This window comes from Microcaecilia unicolor, chromosome 14, assembly GCF_901765095.1.
Source record: "Microcaecilia unicolor chromosome 14, aMicUni1.1, whole genome shotgun sequence".
Lineage (NCBI taxonomy): Eukaryota > Metazoa > Chordata > Amphibia > Gymnophiona > Siphonopidae > Microcaecilia > Microcaecilia unicolor.
Window position 1 is genome coordinate 46705345 of NC_044044.1, and position 15001 is coordinate 46720345.

General features: G+C 48.4%; 1 protein-coding gene across 1 annotated transcript in view; it reads left to right on the forward strand.

The window, feature by feature from the left end:
• The first annotated feature begins 4029 nt into the window (after positions 1 to 4029).
• PRCC (proline rich mitotic checkpoint control factor) overlaps positions 4030 to 15001 on the forward strand; it is a 36845-nt gene continuing 25873 nt past the window's right edge. Inside the window, exon 1 of the mRNA XM_030186890.1 lies at positions 4030 to 6256. Coding sequence (XP_030042750.1) covers positions 4259 to 6256 — 1998 coding nt within the window. The 5' untranslated portion in view covers positions 4030 to 4258. The remainder of the gene's footprint in view (positions 6257 to 15001) is intronic.

Genomic DNA, 15001 nt, shown 5'->3' on the forward strand with positions numbered 1-15001 from the left:
TGCCAATTTAAAGGGAAGTGTGGTGCCCATATGTGAGCCAATCATACATAGTAACATAGTAGATGATGGCAGAAAAAGACCTGCACGGTCCATCCAGTCTGCCCAACAAGACAACTCATGTGTGCTACTTTTGTGTATACCCTACTTTGATTTGTACCTGTGCTCTTCAGGGCACAGACCGTATAAGTCTGCCCAGCACTAGCCCCGCCTCCCAACCACCGGCTCTGGCATAGACCGTATAAGTCTGCCCAGCACTATCCCCGCCTCCCACCACCGGCTCTGGCACAGACCGTATAAGTCTGCCCAGCGCTATCCCTGCCTCCCAACCTCCAGTCCCGCCTCCCACCACTGGCTCTGCTATCCAATCTCGGTTAAGCTCCTGAGGATCCTTTCCTTCTGAACAGGATTCCTTTATGTTTATCCCACGCATGTTTGAATTCCGTTACCGTTTTCCTCTCCACCACCTCCCGCGGGAGGGCATTCCAAGCATCCATCACTCTCTCCGTGAAGAAATACTTCCTGACATTTTTCTTGAGTCTGCCCCCCTTCAATCTCATTTCATGTCCTCTCGTTCTACCGCCTTCGTATCTCCGGAAAAGGTTCATTTGCGGATTAATACCTTTCAAATATTTGAACGTCTGTATCATATCACCCCTGTTTCTCCTTTCCTCCAGGGTATACATGTTCAGGTCAGCAAATCTCTCCTCATACGTCTTGTTACGCAAATCCCATACCATTCTCGTAGCTTTTCTTTGCACCGCTTCGATTCTTTTTACATCCTTAGCAAGATACGGCCTCCAAAACTGAACACAATACTCTAGATGGGGCCTCACCAACGACTTATACAGAGGCATCAACACCCCCTTTCTTCTGCTGGTCATACCTCTCTCTATACAGCCCAACAACCTTCTAGATACAGCCACCGCCTTGTCACACTGTTTCGTCACCTTCAAATCCTCAGATACTATCACCCCAAGGTCCCTCTCCCCGTCTGAACCTATCAGACTCTCGCCAATCTGTGAAAGAGTGCTCTAATGTTTTAGACATTTATCTTTTTGGCCAGAACAGTCATACAGTAAAGAAGAAGAAAGCAAATAGAACGTTAGGTATTATTAGGAAAGGAAGGGAAAGCAAAAATTAAAATGTTATAATGCTTTTGTATTGCTCCATGGTGCGACCGCACCTTGAATACTGTGTGCAATTCTGGTCACCACATCTCAAAGAAAGTAAGAAGGGCGGCAAAAATGATAAAGGGGATGGGACCACTTCCCTATGAGGAAAGGCTTAAGCGGCTAGGGCTGTTCAGCTTGGAGAAGAGATGGCTAAGAGGAGATATGATAGAGGTCTATAAAATAATGAGTGAAATGGAATGGGTGGACGTGAATCGCTTGTTTACTCTTTCCAAAAAGTACTAGGATTAGGGGGCACGCAATGAAGTTATTAAGTAGTAAATAGTAAATGAATCGAAGAAAACTTTTCTTCACTCAACGTGTAATTAAACTTTGGAATTTGTTGCCAGAGAATGTAGTAAAAGCAGTTAGCTTAGCGAGGTTTAAAAAAATAATTTGGTGGCTTCCTAAAGGAAAAGTCCATAGACCATTACTAAAATGGACTTGGGGAAAATCCACTGCTTATTTCTAGGTTAAGCAGCATAAAATGTACTGTATTGTTTTGGGATCTTGCCAGGTACTTTGGACCTGGATTGGCCACTGTTGGAAACAGGATGCTGGGCTTGATGGACCTTCGGTCTGTCTCAGTATGACAACGCTTATGCTCTAAAAAAGAACTGCAACACACAGTATGGGGGGAATTCTTTAAATGGTGCTCAAAATTAGTCACCGTAAAAAATCAGCACTAATCGCAATTCTATAAAGGGTTCCTCTTTCCCACATGCATCACTTTGCACTTGCTCACATTAAACGTCATCTGCCATTTAGATGCCCAGTCTCGTAATGTCATTTTATAATTTTTCACAATCCTCTTGCAATTTAACAACTTTGAATAACTTTGTATCATCAGCAAATTTAATTACTTCACTAGTTACTCCACAATAGGACACTACCCAGGTCAGGCTCGGCCGGTCTATAATTTCCCAGATCACCTCTGGAACCTTTTTTTTAAAAATCAGCGTTGCATTGGCCACCCTCCAAACTTCTGGTACTATGCTTGATTTTCAAGATAAATTACATATAACTAACAAGGCACTATGTAATATTAAATTCTGTTGAACTATATCAAACTGTTTGTAGAAATTTGGCCAAGGAACTTTGGTGCCATAAAACAAATTTGTGTACAAATAACAGTAAACTACAGTTATAAAAAGGTGGTGGTAAGTGCTCACGCACTGCTCATGGCCACATCCTAATGGCAACATTAGCGCACAGCCATTAATTCAGAAAAATGGCAATTTTCCTTATGTGGTACAAATGGCCTTAGCACATGGGAAAGACCAGGGTGCACTAAGGGGGTCTTTTACTAAGCAGCAGCGGTGGTAGGCAGTGCATATTTTCTAGCGAAAAAGGTGCCGGTACTCAAATGGCAGGCCACCCTTCAGGGTTGGGGTGATCACTGAGGGACCCACCCCACAATAGCCATGACCAGTCACAGAACCTATGACAAGGCAGAATTGGCGTGTAGAGCCTGAGCTCTTTCATTAAAACTTGGGGACCGTGGGTCAATTTTAGCAGACAATGGAAAAGGTACTCAAATGCCAGGCCACCCTTCAGGGGTGGGGTGATCACTGAGAGACCCACCCCATAATAGCCAGGCCCCCTGCAACCAGTCACAGAATCTATGACAAGGCAGAATTGGCATGTAGAGCCTGAGCTCTTTCATTAAAACTTGGGGACCGTGGGTCAATTTTAGCAGACAATGGAAAAGGTACTCAAATGCCAGGCCACCCTTCAGGGGTGGGGTGATCACTGAGAGACCCACCCCATAATAGCCAGGCCCCCTGCAACCAGTCACAGAATCTATGAAAAGGCAGAATTGGTGTGTAGAGCCTGAGCTCTTTCATTAAAACTTGGGGTCCATGGGTCAATTTTAGCAGACAATGGAAAAGGTGCCAGTACTCAAAATGCCAGACCAACCTTCGGGGTGGGGTGATCACTGAGGGACCCACCCCACAATAGTCAGGCCCCCTGCAACCAGTCACAGAATCTATGACAAGGCAGAATTGGCGTGTAGAGCCTGAGCTCTTTCATTAAAACTTGGGGACCGTGGGTCAATTTTAGCAGACAATGGAAAAAGTACTCAAATGCCAGGCCACCCTTCAGGGGTGGGGTGATCACTGAGAGACCCACCCCATAATAGCCAGGCCCCCTGCAACCAGTCACAGAATCTATGAAAAGGCAGAATTGGTGTGTAGAGCCTGAGCTCTTTCATTAAAACTTGGAGACTATGGGTCAATTTTAGCAGACAATGGAAAAGGTGTCGGTACTCAGTACTCCCTCAAAAAAAGCCCTGGTAGTACGTATCTCCACTTTACCGCAAGCTCATTTCTACAGCGAGCTAAAAACGCTACACAGGCTTAGTAAAAGACCCTCTAAGGCCACTTTTAGTTATTTATTTGTAGCATTTGTATCCCACATTTCCCCACCAATTTGCAGGCTCAATGTGGCTTACATTTGCCGTAATGGCGATTGCCATTTCCGGGTAACAGAATTACAAATGGTATTGCATTAAGGTGCAAGCGTACATGGTAAAGAAGAATACATTATGGGATAGCGCTGGGCAGACTTGTACGGTCTGTGCCCTGAAAAGGCCAGGTAAGGTATACACATGAGTTTGTGCTGTTGGGCAGACTGGGTGGACCGTGCAGGTCTTTTTCTGCCGTCATCTACTATGTTACTATGTGTTGTATGCAGAGACTTCCTCCTTACCAAGATGTAGGCCTAGGCCTTGCCCTGGCCGCACTGCAAGTCCCGTGATGCATCGCGCCCCGCGCCCCCGTTGGGAAGCAAGAGGTCGCAAGGCGCGGGGCACGCCGGGAGCTGTAGTCGTGGGTCAGTAGTAGTGGGGTAGCAGCACCTGAGAGAGCGGCCATTATTCTCCCGAGCGCGGCGGTGGTTAGTGCGGGAGGCTCGGCTTTGCTTTTCTCATTCCAGTTGTTTCAATTCCTTTTTGTGTTCGCCGTGAGCCCTGCGTCCCCCGGAAGTCCGGGCCGGGGGGGTGGGGCGTTGGCAGTTGGGTTCCCGGGAATCCGAGGCCTGCGGGATCCCCGGGCTGGGAGTAGCCGCCGTCTCCAGGCCTGGTCATCATGTCCTTGGTTGCCTATGCGAGCAGCGACGAGAGCGATCCGGAGCCGGAGGCGCCGGGCGATGATGATGGTGGGGGGAGGGGGCTCTTTTCCAGCCTCCCTGCCCCGAAGAGCTGTGATCCAGCTCCCTGGCAGCGCGATCCCGGCTATTATGCTGATCTGGGGGAGGAGGTGGAGGCCGGGGCTCGTCCCGGCTTCTTCGATCAGCTGAGTGGTCCCTCGCACGGACTGTACCCCCCGGGCCCCCGCCCCCCAGGGCCCCACATGCAGGGCCTCCATGGCTTCTCTGCCCCCATCAGCAGCTCCCCTGGCTACAGCCTCCCTGCCCCCCACAACTCCCCAGGCTACAGCAATTCCCCAAGTTACACCTCTTCTGGCCCCAACAACTCGCCGAGTTACAGCCTCCCAGTCCCTGGCAACTCCCCAAATTACAGCTCTCCCGGCCTTAACAGCTCTCCAAGTTACAGCTCCTCCGGTCCTAGCAGCTCCCCAAGTTTCAGCCTCGCTGCTGCCAACAGTTCCCTGGGTTACAGCTTTCCTGCCCACAACAGTGCCCCAGGCTACAGCAACTCCCCAAGTTACAGCCTCCCGGCGCCCAACAGTCTTCCCGCCCCAAGGAGCTCCCCTGGTCTCAGTCTCCCTGCCCCTTCCAGCACCTATGACCTTAGTCACCCGGTTTCGACCAGCACCTCCGAGTTCAGTCTCTCTGCCCGTATCAGCACTCCAGGTTTTGCTCTCCCTGCACCCAAAAACAGTGTTGGACTTAATCTCCCTGCCCCCACTGGCAACCCTGGGTTCAGTCTCTCAGCACCCAGGAGTACTCCTGGTTACAGCCCCACAGTCTCCAACAGCACGCATAACTACAGCCCCGCGGTGCCCTCCAGCTCGCCTGGCTACAGCCCCGCGGTGCCTACCAGCTCGCCTGGTTACAGCCCCGTGGTGCCCACCAGCTCAGCTAGCTACAGCCCTGCGGTGCCCACCAGCTCGGCTGCCTACAGCCCCGCGGTGCCCCCTAGCTCGCCTGGTTACAGCCCTGTAGTGCCCACCAGCTCGGCTGGTTACAGCCCCACGGTGCCCACCAGCTCGGCTGGCTACAGCCCCGCGGTGCCCACCAGCACACCTGGTTACAGCTCAGTCCCCACCAGCTCGGCTGGTTACAGCCCCACGGTCCCCACCAGCACGCCTGGTTACAGCCCCGCGGTGCCCACCAGCACACCTGGTTACAGCTCAGTCCCCACCAGCTCGGCTGGTTACAGCCCCGCGGTCCCCACCAGCTCGGCTGGTTACAGCCCCACGGTCCCCACCAGCACACCTGGTTACAGCTCAGTCCCCACCAGCTCGGCTGGTTACAGCCCCGCGGTCCCCACCAGCTCGGCTGGTTACAGCCCCACGGTCCCCACCAGCACGCCTGGTTACAGCCCTGCGGTCCCCACCAGTTCAACTGGGCTTAGACCTCCTACCCCCATCAGCACCCCTGGGTTCAATCTCCCTGCGTCCAATAGCACCCCTAGGTTCAACCTCCCTCCCCCAACCAATACCCCTGGGTTCAACCTTCCTCCCCCCACCAATACCCCTAGGTTCAACTGCCCTCCCCCCACCAGTACCCCTGGGTTCAACCTCCCTCCCCCCACCAATACCCCTGGGTTCAACCTCCCTCCTCCCACCAATACCCCTGCTTTCAATCTCCCTCCTCCCACCAGCCCCCTGGGGCCAAGCCTCCCTGTCCCCATCTGCAATCCTGGCTCTGGCCTCCCTGCCCCTACTACTGGTCTTGGGTTCAGCCTTCCAACACCCACCAGCACCCCTAGCTTGAACCTGCCAGAGGCTGCAGCCGGTGCTAATGATAAGCACAAGTCCAGCCTGGCTCTGCCCCTTCCTAAGAAGACTGACCATGGCCCAAGCCTTTCCTCTCCAAGAGGGGAGCCTTCCCTCCACCCCAAACCAAAGAAGAGGACAGAGCTTGTGAGAATCACAGTTCCTGAACTGCAGACAGGTGATGTGAGTATCAGCCTTCCTTATAACTAGGAGTTGCCATAATAAAACAGAGAAATGAAAACCATATTTAATATAGTTTTTCACTTTTAACCTTATTGAAAATGACCTCAGTCTTATGAAATCTAATTCATTTTCAATATATTGGGTGCCAGGTAGAAGTTCTATTTTTGTGCACTCAAGTCATAGACCTGACTGGTGCAAACAACCCCCTCCCCCCCCAGAATGAGCCCCTCATCTTGTGCTTTCCAAGTGATGTAATAGCTGCAGTTCCTTGGCCATGCATGAAGTGTTCTTGGCTAATTTAGACATTTATTTACCAAGTGGTATGTAAAGGAAAAGGGACCGACCCCCCCCCCCCCCCCCAAAAGGAAAGTGGGACCTTTGCACAATGCATGGCTTTGACTAGGAAAAGTACCTTTAGGTGCTTTGGCTCTGAGAGGTGCAATACAATTATTTTGGATCTTAAGATCGAATTGTTAGGTGCAGTTTGGCAAGAAGCTGGAAGACCTGGCTATTTTACTAAGTATTTTTCTTTGCTGCATCAATTGGAATAAAATTTCTAATCAGCTTTAACTAGGATGGTGAAATGGTATCGCGGAAGTGGATTCTTATTTGCTTCTTTGTGATTGCGATGGGTTTATTTTTAATGTTTACATGGTATTCCTAAGTTATTGTAATTATTTGTTTATATTATTGTTATTTTTAAACTTATTTTTATTATATCCCACTCAACGTATTTACAAAGAGGGCAAGCCCAGTAGGTGCTTCTTTGGCATGCATTTTCTAAATGCTAACCAATAGCCTAAGGCTACTCAATCCAGGTTCTCGATGTCAGCAGGCAGGCCAAGTTTTCAGGATATCCACACTGAATATGCATGAGTGAGATTTGCGTGCACTGCCTTCTCGGTATGCAAATCTCTCTCATGCATATTCAGTGTGGATATCCCGAAAACGTGGACCTCGGGAACCCGAATTGAGTAGCCCCGCAATAACCTGAACATATAAGCCACTTATACCGTGTTACTACTACTACTACTTACCATTTCTATAGCGCTACTAGATGTACACAGCGCTGTACACTTGAACATGAAGAGACAGTCCCTGCTCGACAGAGCTTACAATCTAATTAGGACAGACAAACAGGACAAACAAGAGATAAGGGAATATTAAAGTGAGGATGATAACATAAGGGTCCTGAACAAGTGAACAAGGGTTAGGAGTTAAAAGCAGCATCAAAAAGGTGGGCTTTTAGCTTAGATTTGAAGATGGCCAGAGATGGAGCTTCTTGACGTACCGGCTCAGGAAGTCTATTCCAGGCATATGGTGCAGCAAGATAAAAGGAACGGAGTCTGGCGTTAGCAGTGGAGGAGAAGGGTGCAGATAAGAGAGATTTACCCAGTGAACGGAGTTCCCGGGGAGGAATGTAGGGAGAGATGAGAGTGGAGAGGTACTGAGGAGCTGCAGAGTGAATGCACTTATAGGTCAATAAGAGGAGTTTGAACTGTATGCAGAAGATAGGAAGCCAGTGAAGTGACTTGAGGAGAGAGCTAATATGAGCATAACGACACTGGCAGAATATTAGTCGTACATCAGAAGTTTGAACAGATTGAAGAGGATGGTTAAAGTGGGAGACCTGTGAGAAGCAAGTTGCAATAGTCTAAGCGAGAGGTGCGTGGATGAGGGTTCTGGTAGTGTGCTCAGAAAGGAAAGGGCGAATTTTGCTGATATTATAGAGAAAGAAAGGACAGGTTTTAGCAGTCTGTTGAATATGTGCAGAGACTTCTTTGAGAGACTCGTGGCATGAAAGTAGGTCTTTGCACTTCATGAATAGACCAGGGACAGATCGATAATGTTGTAGGGTGAGATAAATAATACCTAGGGCAACAAGTACCCACAGATTACTTATACCAAGATTCCCTGATGCATAAGTCTGCCTAACAGACTCACTAGCTCTGTCTAGGGTGAGATACAGGAATCTTGCTTCTGGCACCTCTCCAGGTGTTTTGGTGTGTAGAGTGAAAAAGAAAGACACAGCTGATAGATAGATATATATATTAGCTTTATTATGGATAAGAAAATAGAAATACTCTGCGCTAGCTTATGCAATGAAAATATCCCTTACTGATATGAGCACTACCAACATATATTGTCTAAACTACACTCTGATTATCCTGAGACTAAGTACGGTAATGATTAGAACAGTACAAATGATAACCTAATAATCCTTATGAAACTTATCACATCTTATGCAAAATACACATTAGCTGCTTTTCCTGACCAAGAGCTGACATAAACCAGTCGTACTTAGATAAAACCACTGCCTAACCCCAGACAAGGAAATATATCACTGTGATCTTACCACGCTGTCGTGATGACGGCTTCAGATAAGACCGGAGCAGAATCTCCCCAGACGCTATTTTAGCTGTCGGTGTCTTAGGTAGTGCAGGTCTTTATTAGCCCACGTAGGTTCCCGTCACTCCTTTGGTTATCAGAGCCAATATCTCTGCCACAGGTATTTGCACCAGGATGCAGGTCACGATGTTGATATTATACAAAGTCTCTAGCTCACTCCGAGCCTTGCTGGATTTCTCAGGTCCTCTTACCAGTTGCCCCTCTTCCAAGGGTCTCCGACTCACTAACTTACTTCTGTTCCCGCTTTCCCCGTACCTCTCGGTCAGGTGACGGTAGGAACCAATCATGATCTTGTCCAGTTCAGTACATGGCAAGAAGAGTTCTTTGTTTTGTGACCTTGGAGAATGGTAACTTCTGGAGCCATGTCTGCCTCCCTACTCCGTTCTCAGGGTGATAGAAGGGGGTGTTTAGAACACAGACTGTCCTTGGCTTTAGCAAGCCTGTCAGTGATTTTCCACAAGTTGAAGCTGGATCTTGCTGACACAGAGATGTTGCAGCAGCCATCTTATTATACCAAGATGTCATAGGCTTGTATAGGCCCAGACCAGCATAGGCTAGATCACAGGGAAATACCCCTACAGATTCCCCCCCTTGGAGATGGAATTTACTACAAAGGAGTAAAAGCCTTCTCCAACCTAACTAATAATACAGCTAGACGGGTTGACATCAAGACTCATGGTCAGGACCAAAAATTAAAAACTGTAAATGTCAGTAACTCAAAACTAACACTCTGGTAATGATAACTGGAAGCAAATAATTCAAATACTTCATGAAATCATAGCAATGTTCAAAAGTATACAAAAACTAAACAGCAAATCACTGGTACTAGAACAAACATAGGGTGTTAGCTGTTATGTCCTAACACATGAAAATATATAAAAAAAATAATCAATACAACTACTATGAAATGCATGGCAAAGCATTAGCAAAAGTAGTACAGAATAGGAAAATCAAAATCAAACCGATGTGCTGGAGAAACAAGCCAATGGCTTTAAGAAAAGTCACGTAACCCCAAGGCCATAGGGGATGTATGTAGACGAATGAAGCGTCGTTGAGCGTAAACTTCTCTTGACAAGAGGACTACAATGATGACCAGGATGAGCCACGAAATGCTGAGAAGTGGAATGACAACATGAGTGGTGGAGGTGGCAATGGGAACATCGGATGGGCGATGCTTGTAGTCAGCAATCCGAAGTGAATCATGGTTGACAGCAAGTTCAACAGTATGAGAGTTCTTAGCCTGTAAAAATGGCATAATGTCCAATGCAAAGTCAATGGTGTGACCACGAAATACATCTAGGATCTCCAATTCAGACACAACAGAATCTGTATCAAGGTAAAACAAAGAAACTCCACCCACATTAGCAACAGAGTACTTGGGTACAGCAATCAAACAAACATTGCAAGGGAGAGTAAAACGATTCATAACATCATGTTTGAGGAAGGTAACCGTAAGCTCAGTATTGGGTGTGCTAACCATCCACACGGTGTCAACCACCGCAACAGTGGTATCAGAAAAATCATCATATTTGGACACAGTGACTTTACATTTCTCTTGAACATTCTCAGTGGACAACCCGCAAAGGGCTTCTGTGGTATCTTTCAAGAAGGGTTTACCTGGGCATAGCCAATGAATATCTTTAGTTTTTCTACAGAGATCCAAATTCGGGACCAAATAACGTTGAGGATCATCCTGTTGGTAAGCAACATACTCTGGAGTCTCAACACGTAGGTACAAGTTATCATGCCAAGTTCCAACATTCAAAACTTGTTTAAGCTGGTATACATTCTCAGGCACAATAAAAGGTAAATGCAGGAGGAAGGCAATTTCCATACGGTCCATATCTAGCATTAATGGCAGGGCCGTCCCTAAATGAAAGGCAGTCTGAATCTGAAAGGGTTCAAGGGGTAAACGGGTAATTTTAGCAAAGGCATCCCTAATAACCTCCGAAGGGACCAAATACGTAGGTATATGACCAATTCCCTAATTCCTTTCTGAACTGCAGACTGTACCGCCACCAAGGCTGCCACTATCTCCGCATACTGGTTTGTTTGTGAACCCAAGCTGTGCTTCAAAGTCTCTTCAGGAAGGTTTGGGTTCCATACCACTCCCACACCTGCGACCAACTCATGGTCTGTGTCGTGGCGGTAGGCGCATCCATCCACATAGACACTAGGCAAGGTTTCACAGATCTTCTCATCATACAGATGGTGCCGATGAGGTTCTTTCTCCTGCTCGGGAACCTCTGTTTCAGAAATACCTGCAAGGGCGTCATGTCCTGCACAGTCATGCAGCTCAGCCATACCTTGGGCTACTACATTACGATGTTTCTGGGCATACCTTACCTCTAAAGGCCATCCTTGAAGAGCCAATGTCCAGGAGACTATCCTACTGTTGGACACTCGACCGGATTTGATTCGGTCGCTACCCAGGAAACTAACGATTTGATGACAAGTTTCTACGATTAGCTTCTCCCCTTGGATGTAACTCCGGAAATGTTGCAGAGCCCATACCGTGGTCCACAAGGATTTCTCACAGTCAGAATACTTCTTTTCCACATCCGATAGGCCTTTGCTAGCATAGGCCACCACCCGCTTATCAGAGTCATATTTCTGATACAGGACAGCACTCATGGAATGATTGGAGTATCCCAGGTCAACGTAGAATTCGCGACCCCCCTCAGGGTACGCGAGGCATGGAAAGCGGCTAAGCTGATCCTTCAGCTCCTGCATAGCAGATTCCTGCTCTGGACCCCACGTCCAGGGTGTATCTTTCTTCAATAGCTTGACCAAGGGTCGGGTGATCTCCGCATACTCATCTATGAACTGTCTGGAATAATTGCATATTCCCAGAAAGGAACGAAGTTCTGTGAGATTGGTGGGATGTTTCAGCTGTTGTAAGGCCTGAACTCGCTTCTTCTGAGGTCGCAGACCATCAGCCGAAATTTCATACCCTAGGTAATTCAGAGATTTCTTGCACCATTGTCCTTTGGCTAGGGTCAATTTAGCTCCAGCATCTGTCAACTGTGTGAAGACATGCTCAATCTCTGCCAAGTGATCTTGAAAAGTAGGGTTTTTGATCAGAATATCATCTACATAGACCACAGTCCCTCGAGCTTCAGCATCTGGAAGTGCTTTGTGTAGGAAGATGTTGAATTCAGCCGGGGAGTTGAGAAAACCAAAGGGAGTTCTGTTCCACGTATACTGTTTCTTCCCAAACGTGAAGGCCAGTTTATATTGGTCATGTGGATGTACCGGTACGGTCCAAAACCCTGATGCTAAGTCTAGGCTGGTGAAATACTGAGCCCCTTTGATAGTAGCAAGACTCTGATCCAGTGGAGCCATTGGCCACCTGGACAGCGGTACTCGCTTATTCAGCTGACGGTAGTCCAGGGCAATTCTCCAGCTGTTGTTCTTTTTCAAGATGGGCCACAGAGGGGAGTTGTGTGTGCTGTTGCATTGCCTAATGATGCCCCTGGCCTCCAAGGTATTGAGAATCTCTTGCACAGACTCATAGGAAGCTAATGGGATTTTATACTGGCGCACAAAGACAGGCTTACTACTTGGTTCCGTAGGCACTCTGGTGACGTGTAGGTCTGTAAGGCCACAGTCATATGAGTCCACAGCAAAAAGTTCCTTGTATTTGTACAGCAACTCAGTCAACTGCATCTTCTCTGTGTCAGTAGCACAAGCATCAGCCTGTTCCACTTGGTCTTTCACCATAGCGTCAAACTCTGAGAAAGGCTGGTTGGTTGGAATTTCCACTTGCTCTTCAATGTCCTCCTGTAGAGATGAAGTTTCAACCGCATTCACCACTCTAGACTTCTGGGGTACAGACATCTTTCTGGACAAAATCAAGTAGTCGTCTTCCATCTGCACTTGCGAACCCGTTGCATCATATGGCCAAACCAACTCCAGCGAGATGAGGCCTCTGGGAGAGGTGAACAGACATTCAGGTGTCTCCCCCCCCCGGCAGGTGTTCCAAGAGGAAGGCAGCCTGCCAACAATGGGCAAACTTACCTCGACATCAGGAAAAGAGTCTCCCACTAGAAATCCAAAAGGGTCTCCTGCAGCCACTTCCACTTCTTCAAACTGTGGATTGGTGACTAACAGGTGAAAAGTCTCACCAATTACCTCTAACCATGGCAGAACACCGGTGGACAGCCCTAGGTCACGAAAATGAGCATGAGGGTTGAAGAACACCACTTTGTCCAACAGACGCTGTCCCTGGGCAAGCCGGAGCTTGATGGAAAAGTCCCTCACTCTAGCTGGAATGGTCACATTTGTATCACAGACTACTTCACAGACCTGGGGTATGGTCTGTCCAGACTTCAAGCTAACAGGCGTTACTTCAGATTCCACTGGGCTGCCATCAAGTCTACTCCACAAGACCAGGTTCACCAGATCCACATAAACTCCCAGTCGCACAAGGCAATCAGAGCCCAGATATAAGGGCTGTGGTAGGCCTCTCACAACAGAGAAGTGGTGGGTGAACGACTTCTGTCCTACAGTCAAAGGAAGGCTACACATTCCCACGAGCGTCTTGGCACCTAGTCCAGGTACCTGCACAGAAGTGGGCGAACACTTACCGAAGTGAAGTTGCACAGACTTGCGAAGACAATAAAACAGAGTGTCACTGATGAAGGAAACGTCACTAGGCAGCAGCAACGTGGACTGGAGTGTTTGGATGTCAGCTATCTGGACAGGAATGGTGTAAGCATCATCCTTCTGTTGAATGCGTCAACTTGCGAGGATGCGGTGAGTCTGGACTGGAAGTGGAAACAGAGGCCTCGTGGGCTATCTCGGCAGCAGCATCTGGGGAGTCACCGGTATGAGTCAAGTCAGTCAAAACAATTTCCAAATTGTCATCCTGGAGAACAATGTCAGCTATCCGGTCCGTTTGGACGCGGATAACTTCACCAGACTGTTCATCCCCCCCTGGTGCACCACACAACTGGAGCTCCCAGGTGTGAGGGTCTTCTGACTTCCGGAAATTCATTAGAATTGGGGAATCCCTAAGCCCCACGGAGCTGGAACCACTGACTCTGCTCATATGCTTTACTTTCCCATACGGGAGGGGACTTGCGACTTGGGCCCAGATGACTTCATGGCGATAATCCAGATCAGTCTGCAATCTCTTCAGAAGATCGTTCCCAATTAAGAATTCTTCACCAGCACCAGTAGTAATGATAGCAGGGTGTTTGACAAACAACTCGCCGAACTGCAAGGAAAGCCAAACCCGTCCCACAGTACCGATGCTTTGATTGCCATAGGCCACCAGTGACAAGTCACACGGGGTGACACGCAGCGCCTCTCCATCTCCCCCCAGAAAAGCCTCAAGTTTCTGAAACATGCCCTGGGTGATCATCGTCACCTCTGAGGCGGTATCCAGTAGACCCGGACAGGAAAATTTCTGTTGAATCAACAGAGCTAAGGTATATCTGTATCCTTTAGGAATAAGTTTACCAAGAAAATACCTGTTTTCCTCATTCAAGTCCTGTAAGAGAGGCCCTCTCGGGTTAGAGGGCTGGGCATCAGCATCGGACACGGAGGACTCCTCACTGTTGGACGACAAAGCATTAACATGAACTGTGGACCTGATGGTTGGTGAAGGAGGGTCCGAGTCTAGTCATGCCAGGTCTTCCTCACAAGAAACCGGATCTTCCAGTAATTCAACGGACTTGACACTCGGCCTAGGCCCTGTAATTGGCCCGGAAGATTTCTCTTTGGGCTTCTGAAAGTTGCCTCCTTTGTTTGGTGACGAGGATGGGTGGGGTGCGGCTGCAGGATTTGTTCGTTGAAGTTGCGCCATCAGTTGCTCAATCTGTGCTTGTTGGGTCCGGATCTTTTCCGCTGCCCACTGTCTCTTGTTAAAACGCTTCCTTTTCGGGTCCTGTTGTTGGCCCTCCGGCGCAGTCGGAGGCGTGGTGCCCTTTTGCTGGTAAGATTGGGTATTGCCAACCCGGGCGGGTGTAGAAGGACTTGACATCTTGTTTTCCAGAGAAAGCGTGGATGTGACAGCACAAACACTAGGTGGAGCCACTTTGCTGCGATTCTTAGGAACTACTTGGGTGGTCGCCGCATCAGGCTGCTCGCGACACATATCAAAAAGCTCCTCCGCCCGCTTTAGCAGAAGGGAAAAAGGTTCACTTTTCTTTCCTGCTAGAGACATTTTCACCTGATTGGGCAGACCTTTCACAAAAAGATTCCTAAATTCCCCAAACTCAAGCTCTTTGGCCTCTGGGTCCGCCCCCCCATCGAAAAATGTGCGCCTCAGGCGATAGGACCATTCATGTGGACTCTCATTCGGCCCGCAGCGCATATTATATGCTGCCC